Source organism: Notolabrus celidotus, chromosome 18 (assembly GCF_009762535.1).
Source record: "Notolabrus celidotus isolate fNotCel1 chromosome 18, fNotCel1.pri, whole genome shotgun sequence".
Taxonomy (NCBI): domain Eukaryota; kingdom Metazoa; phylum Chordata; class Actinopteri; order Labriformes; family Labridae; genus Notolabrus; species Notolabrus celidotus.
This window is the reverse complement of record NC_048289.1, coordinates 17,521,013-17,539,832: the sequence shown is the minus strand read 5'-3', so window position 1 is coordinate 17,539,832 and position 18,820 is coordinate 17,521,013. Positions and strand designations below refer to the sequence as shown.

At 40.0% G+C, this 18,820-nt stretch overlaps 1 protein-coding gene across 1 annotated transcript in view; it reads left to right on the top strand.

Moving 5' to 3' along the window:
* The window catches only part of nrg3b (neuregulin 3b), a 554,663-nt gene that overhangs the window by 492,058 nt on the left and 43,785 nt on the right, over positions 1 to 18,820 (top strand). The window contains exon 9 of the mRNA XM_034708523.1: positions 11,342 to 11,415. Within this exon, the coding sequence (XP_034564414.1) occupies positions 11,342 to 11,415 (74 nt within the window). The remainder of the gene's footprint in view (positions 1 to 11,341; positions 11,416 to 18,820) is intronic.

Genomic DNA, 18,820 nt, shown 5'->3' with positions numbered 1-18,820 from the left:
AGCGATAACTGATAATCATCACTGGAGCAGAGGACATCAAAGCAGCTATCAGACTACAGTTGTGCTGCCCTGCCACAAGCTGTCCTGCATCACACTACCTTTTTTATCACCCTGCTTCAGTTCCATCACTTTCATATCGTCACCCTATTAAAATAATGGCCTATGTCATTTTTTTGAGTTTTTGGGAAACCACAAAAAACCTTACTAAATGCAGAGCATATGATATTTATTAATCATTTCACTCAAAAAAGGCCTTGACAGTGGATGACTGTTCACATACATAGAAAGTTGTATTTCAATTATGTAACATTAAAGAATAAAGTGACTTAGGCCAATTTTCGAACATTCTAGTGTGACTTGGGCAACTTTAAACCTGGCTTAAACTGCCCTTTCATTCCATAGTGCAAACTCTAAACTGAAATGACCCTGAGTTAAATTAAACAATGTCAGGTTAATCAAATTGGTCAGGAGGCAGTCTCTTCCTCACTTCTCCAGATCTTCTTTGCTGGGTTTTTATTGAACCTAACCCATTTCCAACATTCAGTTTTGACAACTTTTTGAAACCTGACTATTAACTGTCCTTTAATTCCATAAAGCAAACTCAAAACGTAAATAACTCTAACCTAAATTGAACAAATGTCACACAGGTAGAAACTGATTCAAGAGTCATCTTTAGAGCTTCTTCTGCACTATAGATTCTGTTGCTTCTTGAAGCAGCTGCCATCATGAAAGCTTGTCAGACATTCCATCCTTAAGAATCAAAAATTTTGACTTAGGACAAGAATAAAATAGCCTAAGTCACCCTCTTGACATAGACCATTGTCCTATAGGACATAAAGAGCATAATCCTTTCAACTAAGGATTAAGACGTTTTTACCAGAGGTGGCCAGAATCATCAAGAGATGATTTAAGCCAAAAACTCCTTTTCGTCAAAAAATGACTGAGGCCATTATTTTAATAGGGTGACGATATGTTGTTTGACGTCACTTTGGATCTCGATTCGCAAAGAATAAAGCCTGTCATGCATCCTCTAATTCCCTGCAACCCAAACACTAAAGGCTAATTTATACTTCTGCGTCTCCCTTACGCAGCAGGGGCTGACGCGGACTTGAGCCCCACATACTTGTGCGGCTCCGCTGAAACACTAGAGGGCAGTGTGGTCTCTCTGATAGCCGGTCGCCTGCTTCCTGCCCCGCTAAGATCTCTGTTTACTTTTCCACAGAGATTCAGAGCGTGTTATGCTAATCTACAGCTGATACATGTTGCTGTTTATCATACAGACATGATTACATGAAGAATAGAGAGGAGGAGATGAAATACACGGCCGATGTGCGGCCAATGTCCGGGATCCCAGAAGTGCTTTAAATGCGGGAAAGACAAAGCCGCCGAGCGGACCAATCACAGAGCTTGCGGTCCTCGTCGGCCCTACGGGGAGTTACATTTTGGAGGAGGTACACGTCAGCTACGTGCGTAGGCCTCGGCGTAGGTACGGGAGCTACGCGGACCCCCGGCGTAGGGTACGCCGTTGATTCAACGCAGAAGTATAAATCAGCCTTTACCCTTAACAAACAAATGATAAGAGCATACATGCTTAGAGGAACAGAGCAGAGTTCTTCTGCTTGGCTTCTTCTCTGTGTACCATTTAGGTTTGAACACAGTCACATCCTGGCAGCCGCATATCACTCTTGTATGTAAACAGCCCACACCTTGTAATCGACATCCCTCAAACTGTCCTAAGGTATAAATCATGTCCGCCCAACCATCACTGCAGCACTGCTGCAAAAGAGTGATAGAAAAATGTATGGCGTGTGTGATAAGGCTGAAGATCCTCTTTATTGGAGTAATTTGGGTTGCTTTTTTTGTGTGTGTGTTTGTGTGTTTTTTACCTTGGAAAAAATGTCAGGTGCATCACAGCCGACTCATCGTGTATTCTTCCCTCATACCCCATCAATAACAATGAGGGAAGTGTCAGCCAGTGATTAGGCTTTGATATTGAGAGTGAAGCAAAAACGGCTGGATGCGCGTCAATGCAAGTCCCTGCGTGTGTATGCGTGGTATGTTTGTGTGTGTATTTCCCATTATAAAAGGAATCAGACCAATGAATTTTCCCTTTTTCGTCCACATAAGAAAAAGGATTCCAGTCATCTGGTGAAATTAGTCTGCTGTGGAAAGCAAATGCATCTTAAATCAACTGAAAGAAAACCGACTCAGTATTTATACACTTGACAATACACGTGTTTAAAATGGACTGCGGCACGGGCTATGGATCAAAAATGTGCAGATTAAAATACCACAGTATTCACCAACCACACACATTGATTGGATTTTGATCATTTATTTCAGTATTTATCAATTAACATATTGCTTAACCGCATCTGTGCTGTCCATGCATATGCAAATCTTGATGTTATTATGCCTGACTTGTAGGTCAAGTTATGGAAATAGAGGGTAACGCCCAATCCAGTAACACTTAACAACATCAACCGCACCAGTTGGTGTGCAAAATGAAATGTGGCAGTGAGTCAAAAGACTTGGTGCAGTGCGATAAATGTGTCTATTGAGAAGGACCCCTGCTGCCAAATAATGATTGCCTTTGATAGCGAGAGAAGAGAAAGTCATTTCCAAGAAGTCAGGTAATTAAGGCAACGCTGATTCAGTCCAACAATGTCTGTGTGTCAAACCATTTGCAGATACTTCTGTAAACCTCCCAATCATGTCTCTTTAAATCAAGTGCCAAGTTTTTTGTACTGTACAGCATCTCCTCCTTACAACTTTACAGTAATTTAAAGGCATGCTCTTATTCCAGGATGAAAGTTCTTCATTTAGTTTTGGCAAACAGAGCTAGCATACAGAAGATGGTGATAATTATGGACTGAAGCTCAGGGTGAGTCAGCATTTGTCATAAAAATGAAGCTTAAAAAGGTAATGAAGAGGATGTTAAAAAGCTTTTCACAGCAGTAGTCTTTAAGGCAATTAACAGTAGATAAATTGGGAGACATTTGTTTACTTTTCCGCTAGAAGGTAAATGCTTGGAAAAAGCCTTTTAAAATTATTTGCAAGCTACTATGCTAACTCAGCTGACATTATGCAAGGCTCAGATCAAATTAGCTAAGTCTGAAAAGCCACCTCTCCTCCTTTTTAATATGTTTGTTCTGGAAACAAAATTAAGCAAAACTTCCAGAGTTACATCAATGCTCTAAAGCAGGGGTACTCAAATACAAATCTTAAAGGGCCATAAATAATTTTTTTCAATTAGCCAAAGGTCCATTTAAAGCTGGGGTTGGTAGTCTTGGAAAACCAGCATGAATTTAAATGTAGCTTTTCCTCATGACTCCGTCTAACCCCTCCCCTCCTCCCTCGGAGCTCCTCCAAAATGACCCCCCCCCCCCGCTCACATGCATGAGCGCCGCTGATTCTCGACCATATGATCGTGACTGATTCAAAACCGGTCCTCACCAAAACATTATCATAGTGAAAGTTAAAAACACAAACAAACATGGCTGCTATTAGTACTCACAACTGTCATGCTAGCATTATCCAGTTGTACTGGTGACACGATATCAGGAGAAAAGTTATAATACATATAAAACTGTAACAACTCTACTGTTTGTTAAACGTGTTCAGTGTAGATGTTCTTAATTCCTACAGTGTTGACGGTCAGTGAAGGCATCAGGAGAGGTGTAGAGAGTGCGAGCTGGAGAGAGGAGAGACAAGAGGAGAAGTTCTTCATTCATTCAAACATTGATTGTTGCTTTGTTGGTTGGCGTGATCACGGCCGACAGTGACCGGTTATTAAAACTCAACGTGTTCACCAATCGGCTCGTCATCACTACAGCGTCCGGACTGACGCTACAATAAATATATATTTTCTGTAGGACTTACTGAACGTCATTAATTATTCTGCTTGTTGGTGAGAGCTTTTTAGACTCTGATCTGGACTACAGTCCTGAGCAAAGCACCTCATCAGGTCAGAGGGGACAGGCCCGAGGACGAGCGAGAGGGGCAGTAAATAGAGTCAGGGGAAGTAGAGGCAGGAGATGGGGACTCGGAGGAGTGAACGCCGGGGAAATGTACGCGCAGGAGGAGAGCAGAACGGCTGGACGGGATTTGATTGGTTTAAAATTTGGGGAGCCAAAAAACGCTGATTGGCTGGTGTTTTGCAGGTTTACTCCGGCTGTAGATAGCAGTTTTTTTTCACTCTTTTTTAGGAACACATCATGTATTGATTGCCATCGGGACATAAAGATCATTTTAACCAGTATGACAAAAAGTGTATCTAAATCTGACTACCAACCCCAGCTTTAATGAGGTCAGTCAGACCATATGCAATAATACTGTAATATTCAAAACAAAATGTCCTTTTCGTTCAAAATAACAACAAAAATATGAACTACAGTTGTGCTCAAAAGTTTACATACCCTGGCAGAATTTGTGATTTTTTTTGGCCATTCTTCAGAGACTATGAAAGATAAGAGAAAAACTTTTTTTTCACTCGTGGTTAGTGGTTGGGTGAAGCCCAAGACATGCTAGTCCTTCTAGTAGTAACGAAACTGACAAAAAAAACAACATGTAAAATTACAACTTCTTAACTGGGCATAACATTTAATCCCTGTTACTCGTCTGTATGCTAGCTAAACCAGCATCCTGCTAAACTAAGCCAACAATGGGGACCATATAGTTTGACTTCACAGGCATGTTTTTATCATCTTCAACTTTGCTGAGACAAGAGGCCCATTTCCAAAATGTCAAATTGTTGCTTTAAGCAAACTAGTAAACTAAAATTGCCTTTTCTGGTCACAATAATGAACTTAAGTATTTAGCTTGAATTGCACAAGTCCCTCATCAAACTGTGATTCTAAGCTGCACAACAAAATAGTCCTAGTTCTTATAGTGTATTGTTAACAGATGTTAAAAAATATTATGGGACTGATCCAATTTTAATTCTGTATTCAACAAAGTATTCTGTTGATTCTGTCTGTGATCACCAGATATTGTCGCTGTAAAATAAAAGACTTAATCAAGTCAGCAAGTGCTCAACCCTGAGGGAGCAGTTCTTGCTTCCAATAAGCTCCCTCCCTTCTGCCTCATCAGTAAAAGCTCATATGCTGTTATTTTATAGGACATGTGGAACGTAATATGCTCTGGCGTCAAAAGCTAAATGAAAACTTTGGTTGACATGCTCACATCCTCACCCCTTCCCCTCCTCATGTAACCTCTTTTCCCTCCCCTTGGGCACAAACTATCCTCCATTTTTCTTAGCGGTAATTAGCAGGCAGGATGGTGATTAGCCATGAGGCAGTGCTTCCCACCCCTCAGTCATCCTCCAGACTCAGAGGTGTGTTTTCTCTGTGACTGGAACATGTGTTAAAAGCAGCTGGGTAGTCACAGATGGATATAGAGTGATGGGAAAAAACATGCTCAGAGTCTATGGCTGATGCTTGTACACACCAGCTACTGCAGGGTATAAACTCACTCAGAATAGCAGTCATATGTTCCCCAATCGTACACACACATATCTGGGTTCTTTTGAGATATTCCTCCTGTCATTTATCTCATTTCAGATCCACATCCAAACATATACTCAAAAGTGTATCATTATCTCACATTGTTTGTCGCCCATTCAGGCACTCCACGCCACGTTCCCACAAACACTCTTACAAAGCATTGTTTGCATCTCATTGAGGGAAGGCTGAGCTTGTTTCACTGTGTTACAAAGATGCAAGGAAGTGGAGGGAGGGAGGGGAGGAGATGGAGACGTAGACAAACAAAAAGCAAGCCCAGACATAAACAGATAGCCAGACAGGCTTTCTGCCTGGGGCTTGTGATTCAGAATACTAACAAGGCAACTCAGCTCACATTCAGGGAGGGAAGGTGTGATGTAGGCCAAAGCCAAGCAATGGGAGGATTTACCCTTGAAATCTGAGTGGATGTCTGAAGTTCCTCCCTGAAATTTGCAGCGTATGATTGGTTGCCTGACTCAGATCGGAACACTGACGAAAAAGGGACACAGCTTGCCTTAATATTCCTGATAATGGAATATAAGGAAGCATGACCCGAATGCTTTTTTTTCTCTTAACAAATATTATCAATGTAGGAAAAAATTGCTTCAACTAGCATTCTCTCTTAATTTAAACCTCTTCCACTGTGGCCTGGCTGCAATTCACCCTAAAAAAAGCAGTTTTAATTTGGTGATTAATCTGATATCTTTGCATTTGTCATCTGGACTGCCGCTTTACGCATCATATAGCATACTCCTTTGCATATTTCATTCTGCTACTCGCTCTGGTTTAATGGTCTAAAGCTCTGTGCTGATTAATGGAAACTTTTTAAATGGATATCCTGTTTAATTTTTCACATCACTTAAATCATGTTCTCCTTTCCTTTTTTTGTACTCATCTGAGCTGAGATGCATAATGAGTGTCTTATGAACAATGACCATGACAATACAGCTGATTCATTCCAGCACAGAATAAGCTATAATACTGTATCATAAAGATAATTGATTCAACAGTCCCGGCTTTCCAGTTCTGAATAGTTGGAGCAGGTATGTATGACAGCTTTATATGACAGCGTCATCTGCATAGAATCAACTGTTTCAACCTATTTTGAGCCAGCTCGTTTTTGCTAAGTCAGTGATGATCTGTTGTGCTGCTCTTGAGGACTACATACTTGATATCATCACATACTATATGTGTGTGTGTGTATGTCACACTCTGATCTAGAGTGAGGGTAGTAGGTCGAAAGGCTGACTGATAAAGGAGTCGTCCAAACTCAAATGTAAGAAAAAAGATAGCAAGACAAAGTCTATTCCATGCAAAAATGTGACGTGTTTTATTGCCTTCAGAGACAGTCCATGGATACGTGGGCAAACAAAGAAAAAATGCAGCAGAAAATATTTACAAAGTACTGGCCAATAACTGGTGATGTTACGAGATGTGCCGAGGCTTCGAAACGTGGGTCGAGTAATGGAGGGGGCGTTTCCTTGAAGCGCGTATCAAGGCTTGCTTCATTGAGGGGAGGAGCGGAAAATGATGACGTCCGAAGCCTCGCTGCCCGGCTGTACCACGTGACTGCTTCGGCAAGTGGTTCGGATTTTGCTGCAAGGTTTGACAGCAATATAAACCCCTCAGGTTCCATTCAAAATGTGGGTGTTTGATGGAGAGCTGCGGTCAGTTCAGAGTTCGGATAGAGTTTTGATAGTTTTGATACTAGAGTTTGGATAGCGTTTATGTAGTGAGAGAGAGAGAGAGAGAGAGAGAGAGAGAGAGAGAGAGAGAGAGAGAGAGAGAGAGAGATGGTTTGAAGGTTTAGGAGTGAGAAGAGGACAGGTAAGACGGAGCCAACTAGAAAGAGGTGAATTAGGTGCAGACGTATCGCTAATCTGTTGCGGTCTTGGCCAAATAGTGAAGTGCACGTCCATGATATATTTGGCCCGGGTTCGAGTCCAGCCTGCGGCTAATTAATTGCATTTTTTTTCACACTCTCTCTAAGTTTCTACACTGTCCTCTCCTCTATAAATAAAAGGTATCAACGCAAAAAAAATATAACTTTAAAAAAAAAAAGAAAGAGGAGGATTTCCCCTGTGTGGTAACAGTTTGATTTAATAACTACTAACTCCTAATAACACAGGCATATTCAGTGCCCTCTTCCTAGTTTCACAATCACTTTCACTGTCCTCTGCCTGCTTAAGCCAATGCCATTTTCCTAAAGTGACAAAAAAATATAATTACACAACCTGCCATATCATATGATACTACCATTTTGGGGAAATTTCCACACACAGAATAGATTCAAAAATATTTTATCATACACATATATGATAATTTATGAACAGAAATGATTTGGTCATACGTTTTTTGTAATTCATAGTCATTCCCATAATGAACACAAAAATTCAATGCATCACACATTATGTGGTTAAGATCCAGCTGCATGTAATGATAAACCTGGCCAGTAGGTGGTTTTGTGTGCACATGAAGCTTCGAGAAATGAACCCTTTCTCGAACCAATTGGCTCAAGTGGTTCAAAGCCTCATGAGGCTTCATCTCACCATCACTACCAATAACCATCATTACCTCCACACCGCACCACAGCCCTTCGCTGATTGCCTTGGCAGTGTGGATTCCCTCATTTTATAGGCTAAGCCCCTCCCACTGGACCATACCATCTTTAAGTTCAGTTGAATCCAAAGTAATCAATTAAACCATACCAGTTATTTTTGATGTCCAAATACCATGACAAAGTCATTTTACAATTATATATCACACATAAATGGGAGTCATCAAAACATTCACATAACACCCAAACTAGAAATGAGCTTACAACCCCCTTTAATACTCCCCTCAGCAGGTATGGTGCAATGAGATGGCCTGAGCCTGCTCCCTACTGGCTACTCTGGCACTATAAAAGACCACCTGAACCTTTGCACGGGTCTTTTGCCACTGCCCAGCACCAGGAAGTACTGTGGTAAGGAAAGAGGAACATAATTAGACACAAACAAACCCATGGTATACAACCTTTAAATAACAAAGTCATGGTCTCAAAACCATAACAGTGTGTTTGTATGTGTCTCTGGGAAAATAGCACAGGAAACTTACTAAGGTGTTAAATGTAGTCCAGTGTGTGCACCCAAAAAAACTACCGTTAGTATGCTACCTGGCTAACATGTGGCATGTGAAATGAGTGGTTGTGTGGTGTTCTGGTGTGGTGTGTTACCAGTGGCAGGGAAAACTGCCACAGTGTATGTGTGAGAAAAGGTTTGAAACAGTTTAGTGAATACCAGGATTTGCTTTGGACATTCTTCTACCTGAAGAGGAGGAGGCAGCCTGATTGTGACAGGATAATATCAAGTTGTTTTCCCTTCGTTTGGTTGTGTTGGAAGATAATTGCAGAGGTTGTGTGTGTGCTTTTCTTATAACTATGTTTGAAAAATGAAACAAATTGTGTTAAAGAGTTTCTTTACACATCAGATACACAGTAATGAGTTCCACTATTTAAAGGTGCAGTCGGAAAGTCGTTACCACCAGAAAATGTTAAATAACAGTTATAAATACCATGCCCTGCAGCTTGATGGGCAGCTCATTAGCATGAACAGCAGTTGGATGGTAAATACTTACCAGACTGATATTTTCTAAAACACCTGTCATTAAAACATTTATGCATGCCGTTCAATTTTTTTTGTTTTAAAGTGGTTATTACCAGAACTTTTTATAATCCAATGGATGAAATGGCCATGAATAACGAGATATGAGAGGGAAACTTGAGGTAAAATTGTGTCCTCTATGGACAAGATAAGCTTGGTACTTAGAAAGAGCTGGAATAAAATGGCACCTAGTAAAAATGCATACTCAGATGCATTAGTATCACCATCAGACTACTGCCAGTGTGACATTAGAGAAATGTATGTTGTATCTTATATATTTAACCCTTAAAGACCTAGGCCATTTTTGGGGGCGCCAGACTTTCCTGTATTTATTTTCTTTTTCTAACCTATAAAAGCACTCAGCATCAAGTCCAATATATAATTTTATTCAGGAGAACCTTATCTTTCACTGTGCTGTATTTAAAGTACCAGCTTTACAATTGTTTTGTCTGTTAATGGATGAAAATACTGAAGTTTAAAAAAAAAACGTCTGGGAATTTAGGTCATTTTTTTTTTTACTGTGAACTCAGACAAAACATCAGGAAGTTTTGTTTTGTGTTGTTAGAAACTTGTACTTTGGTGTTTTAGACTTCCACATTTTTGTCACTATCAAACCTTTACTAAGCAGGTTACAGCCATTTATTATAGTATTATTTTAGGCGTTTTTTTAAAGGAAAAAGCAGGTGTATTCTTATATATCATGTACTGACCCTGTATATGTGTGTAAAAAGGCCTGAGAGTAAATTGATATTTTATTATATCATAAATTAGGACACAGAAGTAAAAGTGAAAATCAAACATTTAAGAACAAGAGCTATTTGTGGCCGCCGGCGGCCGTCTAGGTCTTTGAGGGTTAATCAGTGTTCAAGTTCCATGTCAGTTACAAAGACAACAAGAGGGATACCACTGAGGTGAGAAATCAACAAAAGGAGTCCTAACTGCAGAATGAGAATTAAAAACAAACACCGAAAAGATGCTCTGTCACAGCTTTCAACCATATCACGGCCTTTGCCAACATCTTGTGATCTCCTCTGCTGTCTTGTTTGTTTAAAACAGCTCTGTTACTGTTGGCACTGTTTTTTTTCTCCTTCAAGCTATCAGGTCAAACCAGGCTGAGTAAGACAGAATGGTCCACTTGTGTCTGTCGCTCGTCCAATTCATTATACAGCATGTGGGCTGGGTGACTCTGGTGGAAATGTGGTGGACAGATATTGATGGATAATGTGTGAGTGTAAATCCCCCCACGTTTGCCCACAATATGTCATGGACTGATGGAATAGAGGAAATACAGACAATGCTGACATATCGCTCACTCATGTGCAAGTTTATGTTGAAACAGACACATCAAAGCAAATCCCCCCAATTGTCTCCCTTAAGCCGTGAGAGAGCAGAGGGACGGATCATCCCACTGAATGTGCTCACAGTATGGCCACTGCTGAAGATGGGAATGAAAAGTGCCTAAGTCCTCTTTGAGACAAAAAACTACTGAGGATTGTGCCAAATGAGGGATGAGGAACAACTCCAGAAAGTTTTATTTGTGTCCTGAATTTTGGATTATTTTGTGAAATACACCTCACATTGTCCGTCTTTTATTTTTAGCTCAAAAGGCCGAAAATTGCATACATGTGATGTCTCACAACCGTAGAGTTTTGCCATTTTAAATGGTATCAAAATGAAGCATCCAAACTTCACATTTTGGTGGATATATTTATGACAGTTGCTGGGGGATCTGCAGGCTTCAGGGATATTTATTTGATCATGAAGGCAAATATCCGGACCGTGCCAGGACTTTGTTTGTACAAGTGTTCCAACTATGGCAGCTTTCACTTCTCACTGTAGATCCTGCGCCGCCTTCAGTCACGCCAAGTACTCTCCATCCCAGTTCCCCATTTCATCCACTGGGACCTGGCATTCCTGTCAGTCATGTGCTATCAGTGAGGCTGCAGGCACTGCTTAGGAATGCCCAAACTATCTTCCCTCCCTTTCTTCTCACAGCATCCCTCTCGACACTTTCTGTGTATCTCCCTCCTCCACCTCAGTCCTATAGTGAGCACTTTAGCCTCCACTCAGTAGTCTTTTTATGTTTCCTGTCCTTAACTTTTCTTATCTGAACACTTCTCAGCTGATATTTCGTTCTGTACTTTCTTGGTCTATCTTACTTTTAATCTAAAACGTAGTCTTTTTCTCTCTCTCTTGCAGGTGTAAAGAGGGCTACCATGGACTCCGCTGTGACCAGTTTGTACCCAAGACAGATGCTATCCTGTCAGACCCAAGTACGTTCCATATTCTTTTTTTTATATCCTACAGTACCAGGTGTATTGATCTAAGACATAAAAACAAATTCAAAACAAGTGCGTTATGTGCCCTCTAGCAAATCTCTGACTGTGCACTGTCAGTTGACAAGATAAATATAAATCAAGCGCTTTATGTTAACACTTGAGGTACAGGATCGAGGAGTCCCAAGTGCCCCTAGACTGTATGAACATTATATTTCAAGGGCATTAATCCTGATCCCTACATCCATAGGTGCTAGTACAACTTGGGCAGAAATAACTGATCACTGTTAACATCTTTAACGGACTAACAGTTGGCAGAGTTAAATTTTTTATTAGCTGTGCCCACCCTTGTTGAGTTTTCCTCACTGTTTTCCCACCCACTTTACCTTTATTCCTTTTATTGCCACAGGAAACAGGCTGGGGTTATATCTGCTGGACTTCTCTCCTTCTATAAATGCAGTTCTCAAGAGTCTGTGATCAGAAATACCTTTGAAACAATGGTCTAAAATTCATAGCAGTGGTCTGTTATAAAGAAATAACATTTCAATCAGGAGAGACACAATTTGAAGATTAAATGTTATTTATTACAACTTAATGAATAATGAAACTTGACAGAAATCTTTGGCATAAGGACTCTATGGGGATAATTTTGTGAGCGTAGGATGTGTGAATTTGGCAGCAGAAGAAATCCCCCTAGAGTCCGGACACTGGTGGTGGTGGTTGATGAATCCTAGGAATTGAAGACTTGCAGAGACCAGGTGGAGATGGGGAGGTGGAGGGGTGCTCACCATCAATGCAAGAAGGAACTAGCTGGAGAGATAGACACATTTAAAAAGACAGCAGAGCATTGATAGGCTGACGATAAGGGCGTGCCACTGAGCTATTGGATGACAGCCGCCGCTGATTAACCAATGACAGCTCCGGAGCATGCAGCTGGAAGAGGGTGAGCTATTAAACGAGGGAGAGGAGGGTTAAAAAACTGCTGTGATTACTTTTATAGTCTTCCTGTCTGAACTTTCGCTAGAGCTACATATAATGGAATGCAAAAACTGACCAATTACGATCAAGTATACAACACAGCTGTGAAACAATATCTAAATGACATAAGTGAATTAAATTTTCCGGGATGTAATTTTAATACCTGTGTTACAGGATATAGCTCATAAAATCCAAGATGTTTTTATTCACTGCATCACTACTTTAGGCTTATTATTTTCATTTTATGCCCCTTCAGATGGTCACATTTACAAGAATAGAGTTATAAAGAGCTATAGAGTGTTCATTTTTATTTTAATCTTAATTTGGCCATTATTAGAGCAATAAAAAAAAACGTTAGTCAGTTTCTAAACGCAGTCAAAATGTGTATCATGAGACAGTGCATCTTTATTGGCTTTTACAGTCAAAGTGGTACCATGCAGATATTAAAGTGAAACCTGCCCATAAAACATCCTGCATTTTTTTTTTTTTTACGATGCTCTTTAATCTGGAGTCGCTTTTGTCTAGCTGAAAGGAAAAAATGAAAAATAGCAGTTTCTTGTTTTCATGAAAATCAGTTTCTCCATAGTCTTTAAATCCTCTTGGCAGATGTGTGGTGTAGTTTAGAAAATAACATTAAAGTCAGGGGTACAAGGGAGAGAAATTAGAGACTTCCAGCCTTTCCCCTTGAGACTGCGGCTTTAGAAATTCACACTGTTTTATGGAGTGACTTGGCTCCACTGCACCAAGTGTCAGAGAGAAAACGTAGCTCTGCTTGCCTTCTGTCTGATGCCATACGGCCCACTGTGAGCCCATTAATAGGGTCACAAGCCAGTGTAAACAAGCATGTTTCGGTGTTCACAATAGGATTTATTTTAGCTTTAATAGGCAGGAATCAATTTGTGTGCAGATTAGGAGATTTTTAGGCACAACATTATTGTGTTTAGTACGAACATGGCAACAGAAGGAATAATTACAGCAAAATACAAGATATTTTTTTTATTTTAAAATATGTACAAGACAGCCTCAGAAAGAATATTTACTTTAATAGGATTTGCTTTAATGGCATGTGCAATTGTATGTTATTTTATTCTATTTTCCTCAGACTCTGAAGTAAAATTAACTGTTAAAATTTTGAATTTGAACATTTTCTGTTGTGTATAAGCTTACAAAAAGCATTTCAACAAACATAATTCTTGGAGAGAGATCATCTCACAACATAACAGGATGGATTGAAGCAGGAAATTAAAAAGGGTGGATTTTGCCAGTGGATTAAACATGCAATATACCTTTTTTAGATGACTACAAAACTGTGTTTAAAGGGACACGCATCTTTTACTGTTGCTAACGGTAAGCCTATGAAACAGTTTAATCAGCATGTGGGTAAACACAATGCTCCACAGTAGGAGTCTCCTCGAAAACAGCTTTAACTCCTGAGTTAGAAAGCTTTGTTTGCTCTGTTGCTGCTGCAGCTCAAGGCTACTCTACAACACTGAAACAAAGCTATAGGTGTAAAAACAAAACAAAAACAAAAAGTAGCTCTTTTGCAAAGCCTGAAAAGAAGGTTTTAAATTATTAGGTTTTTGTTCAAACTTTTATATAAAAAATTTAAACAATTTCAGACAGCCAGGTTTATGTCTCTAGACAAAAAACAGATAATGTACAAGTGACGGAAACCCAAAAAGTTGTTGAAGATGAATATAATTGCCTAAAATAACCACTCTAGGGAATGAAATTCACCATCTGTCTTAGTTATGACTCAATGTACACTTCAACATAATGTTTTGGCACTGTTTTAAAGAGAGAAAACATGCAGTAGGTGGAAGACTTGTAGTGTCACAGAAATAAAGATGGATAAATGCCACCTCCAGTCTCAAATGTTTCAATGAATTAGGCTCCATTTTGACCTTTAGTCCTCCAGAATCATTCCCATCCACCCCTGCTGTAAACACTACACACACACAAACATGTATACAGCCTGCATATCAAAAACGCGATATGATTTAAAGTGCATGATGACCCCCAAACCAATCCCTTCTCCTAAAGAGAATTGGTGACAGCTGTGACTCAAAACTGCATGCAAATAATCTTGTATTGCCAGTCCTGGCATGCACCTGTTTACCACTGTAAACTGTGTTTGGCCACAATCTCTCCCCCTCTGTAGGAGATAAGTGGGTCCTGGAAGATTTGGGAGAGGAATGAAGCCTATTTTGATCTCTGTTGATACAGAGTAATCTAAAATTTACCCAGATTACCAAGGGTTTGGAGGATTATCCTCTTTTCAGAGGCAAATCATGTAATAACATACACACAAACATGCACATACTGACAACAGTTACGTGCTAGTGGAATGCAGTTCCTTGTGAGTTTATGACTGTCTGCATGCAGAGTTTGATTCCACATTTTTTCTTCATTGATGTGGCAAATTTAGACTCAAGTCACACCCTGTGGTGAGGAAAAAGTTCCATCTGCCTTGCACACTTTACTCTTTTTTTCCTCTCTTTTTTTTCTGCCTAAAATCAATTTCCAACAACTCACTCACACACACCAATCATCCATCATTCCTCATCCTTTATCTTGTTATTGACTAACCACAAAGCAGCCTCTCAAAAGAGCAGTCTAGAGTGGCAATCGTATATACACACACATCTCTTTAACAGGTAAAAAAAAGAAGCAGATACAAGTCGCCAACATCACAAAAGCCCAGGGACAAAAGAAAAAAAAGAGCCCCCCCTGCCAGGTACTCCAGGTGCACCGCTGTGAGCTCAGCTCTGAAAATGAGGTAGAGAGAAAGTACTGCCCTCTTGGATATCAGTGCACAGTGGGGAAGTAGCAGGGTCTTTAATTGGAGGCATGGGAGAGTAGGAAGGCTTCAGTTTAGATTATACCAGAAAAGGAACCCCAATGAGTTCATGGTGAGCCACTTATTCACCATAGTCATACATTGGCCATTTTCATTTTAAGGATGGGAAGCTTAAATGCTGGAATAATGTCACTACTGTATTCCAGGATGTAGGCTGTAGATCTGGGCTATTCAGTTAAATATTTGGTCAGATTTTCAGACTGGGGACATGAGCTGGGCCGGACATTTGAAGCAGACAGTGAGCAAAGTTACCCATTTAAAAGAAAAACTGTTATGATTGTCACTAGGACTGGACCCAAATGCAAAACTCAGGCAAGCTGGATTGTGAAAAATAGTGTTTATTTAGAGTGAACTCCGTGGTAATGGCGCCGTGGGTAACGAGCGGAGCAGTCCCTCTTTCCAGTGTCCTTCCACAGAGGGTAACTGGAGCTCAGGCAAAGGCAGGCAGGTTCAGCAGCAGACAGGGAAGCGATCAGCACGAGAGCAGGAAGCATGCACGGCAAACTCTGAATCTAAATGAAAACACACAAGGACGTCAGCTTGACACACACAAAGACAAGCAAAACAAAAACATTCTTGAGGAGCCACGGACTCAGTGTACCCCGTAAAACTGAAGTACGATCTGGCAACGAGTAGGAGAGAATCCGGAGTCTTTATAGGAGAGGGTTGATTATTGAGTGGCTTCACCTGGTGCTGCCTGCAGAATGGAAACCCCGCCCACATTCACCCACAAGACACAAACAAGGGGAAGAGACACAGGAGGAGGAGCAACAGACAGGGAAATGACAAAACACACACAAAGAGGGAGAGGAGAGGGCTGCCATGATGAGGATCATGACAAAAACAAGTATATAAGATAACACACACTGGATGTTTATTAACGTATTGCCACATCCAAAAGGGCATAAACACAATAAAAGAGTAGTACTTAAACTAAATCTATGCTGAAATACTGCTTCTTTAAATTTTACATTTCAAACACATAACTTCAACACATTTTAACGGGTAAATACAAGCACATGCAGATTTGGAACACCATCTTTGGTTTTGGTCACATCTGAAAGTGCATAAAAAAGCAACTTGCTTAACAGCAACTTTTCAGAACTTGAGGTATTTTTCTTCTTTTGAAATAACAAAAAAAAAAAACAGTTTTTCCCTGTCCGTATTTGGTCTGGTCAGATGCTTTCAATGTTTGTAATCATGTTGTAATTTTTGTAAGAACTTGTCAGTGTTAGTAAAAGATGTTTTTCTTGCCGGACCCAAGTCACAATCACTCGGCAGTTGCTTTCGGGCCACTAATTGAATAGGTCTGCTATAGGGTATACAACAATGGTCAGAGAATCTCTTCTGTCTGATTTGTAACTTAAAGAGACAACAGATCGTAATAATCTGAGGTGAATTTGGTCTAAATTGAACCACATATTTGATGAAATTTGATCACAGCTGATTTTAGCACTAAATCATTTTCTGGCTATCATTAGCCTGTGTTAGCAAAAGTGATGTATTACATTTCATAACCCTCCTGTTATGTTCGTTTCTCAGGAACAGCAATAATGTTTCTGGGTCAACTTGACCCGGGGGATATTTGATTATCCAAAAGTGTCAAACCCCCCCCCAAAATCCCAATAAACATTCCTTTAATCTAATTTTTAACTCCATTACTAACCATTTAAATCAAGATTTAGTCCACTGTTCTTTAATTCTCACAGATCATGGTTCAATGAGGAAAACTCACTCGTTTTTCATTCAAGATAATGTTAAAACTTGTTTTAATATACATTTGAAATACCTAAATATAAATGCAATAATTTTTCATGACATAGATTTTTGTTTATTTTATTTTACATTTTGAATTTTTTATGAAGTGATGTTGATAAATTTACATAACACCTCTTCTGTCACATGCTGCCCAGATTTTTATGCTGCATTTAGCTGGTTTGGAAGGCATATATTACCTAAAATAGACTTTAAAAAGGGTCAATTTGACCCGCAACATAACAGGAGGGTTAACAAAGAAGTAGCTTAGAGTTGAAAAAGTTTACTAACAAACAGTGCTTACCTTTCAACCATTTCCTAGCTAACAGCTTTGCTAGCTTAGAAATACTAAAGTAACATTTGATACCCTATTTGTATTACTATACAACAGCTGATGTCAGCATCTAAAAATGTTCAAGCTAGTATTACTTTAGCTAGTGTGTTCATTGTATTTTCTGTAACAGTAGCTTGTAATTGATGCCTCTGCCATTTGGTCAAGTAATATTACCAAACATTAATTTGAGGTTTTGCCTGTTTCTTTGCTAATGGCAGTGTAAGCTAATAAGTGGCTGGAGGCAACACATTTTTTAACTGTATAAATAAATAATTTTAAAGATATTTTTTGGGTCTTTTTTGCCTTTATTGGATAGGACAGCTGAAGAGAGACAGGAAATGTGAGGAGCAGAGAGTGGGGGAAGACCAAGCGTGCCGGATACAGCCCTGGTGGTGAGGCTTTCAGCAGTGTGACTGCCCCCTGGTGGCTGGCTGCAGTATAGGTCAAAAAATCCGTCTCCCCCATTCATTTGAATGGGGGAGCAGTCAAACTTTAAAAAAATAAATACACATGGTACGAATGTTTCTCACATCCGTATGCTGTGGTTATATGTAGTTAGTATTTGACTGTTTTGTGTCCAATGCCTCTTTTTTCTGAAAAGTTTATTTTTCTTTAGTTATTAGAGTTTAAAAAACAGGGTTTTACTTCCGGGTTTACTTTGATTCACAGCCGCCGGAGAACGAAACTTCAAAGGGCACACAGCGTCTTGTGATGTCACGCTGTAGGGCGGAGCTTATTACAAAGGCTTCACAGGCTCTGGCTGCACAATGGCTGCGCCCAGGAGAGGGATTTTTTGGCTTCAGAACCGTACAACGGGAAGAGGCGGAGCAACGCTGTCCATTTTTATTTACAGTCTATGGGGAAGACATGCAGTGAATGGTTGACCGGCCGGGAGTCGAAGTGGCGACCTCTGCGATGAGGACTAAAGGCTCTTTACATGGGACGCTTAGACCGCCAGGCCACCAGTGCCCCAATAAATCATTTTTAAATCAATAAATTCATATACTCTAGATCAATACTTATGTCTAAGTATTGATATCTAATTTTCCACTACCCGTCATCGAGAAAGCAGTGAAACAATAAAGATTTGTCAGATACCCTACATTTAGAGAACTCATGTCTGTATCATATAACATCATTCAGGCTTCCCACGCTGAGCGTAAAGGTCACCGAGAAAAGCCACAGAGTGAAATTGTTCAATTGTTTTATGTTGGCTGCTTGTGCCTGCAATAATGCTTGATGGAAGATGAAAGCATAAGGTGAGCCAATTTTTTGTTTTTACCCTGCTGAATTACAAAGGAAGATGGCAAGCCTCTAATTTAAACTATTAATCTTCTGTAGATATTAGGCCTGGAGTAAGTAGCTACACCGGATATTTGGTTCAATAACAAACACGCACACACAAACACAGGCGCATTGACTCCCCAGTTCCCTGCTCACCCAAGTGGAGGAGGGGATTAAGGATTTGATTCACT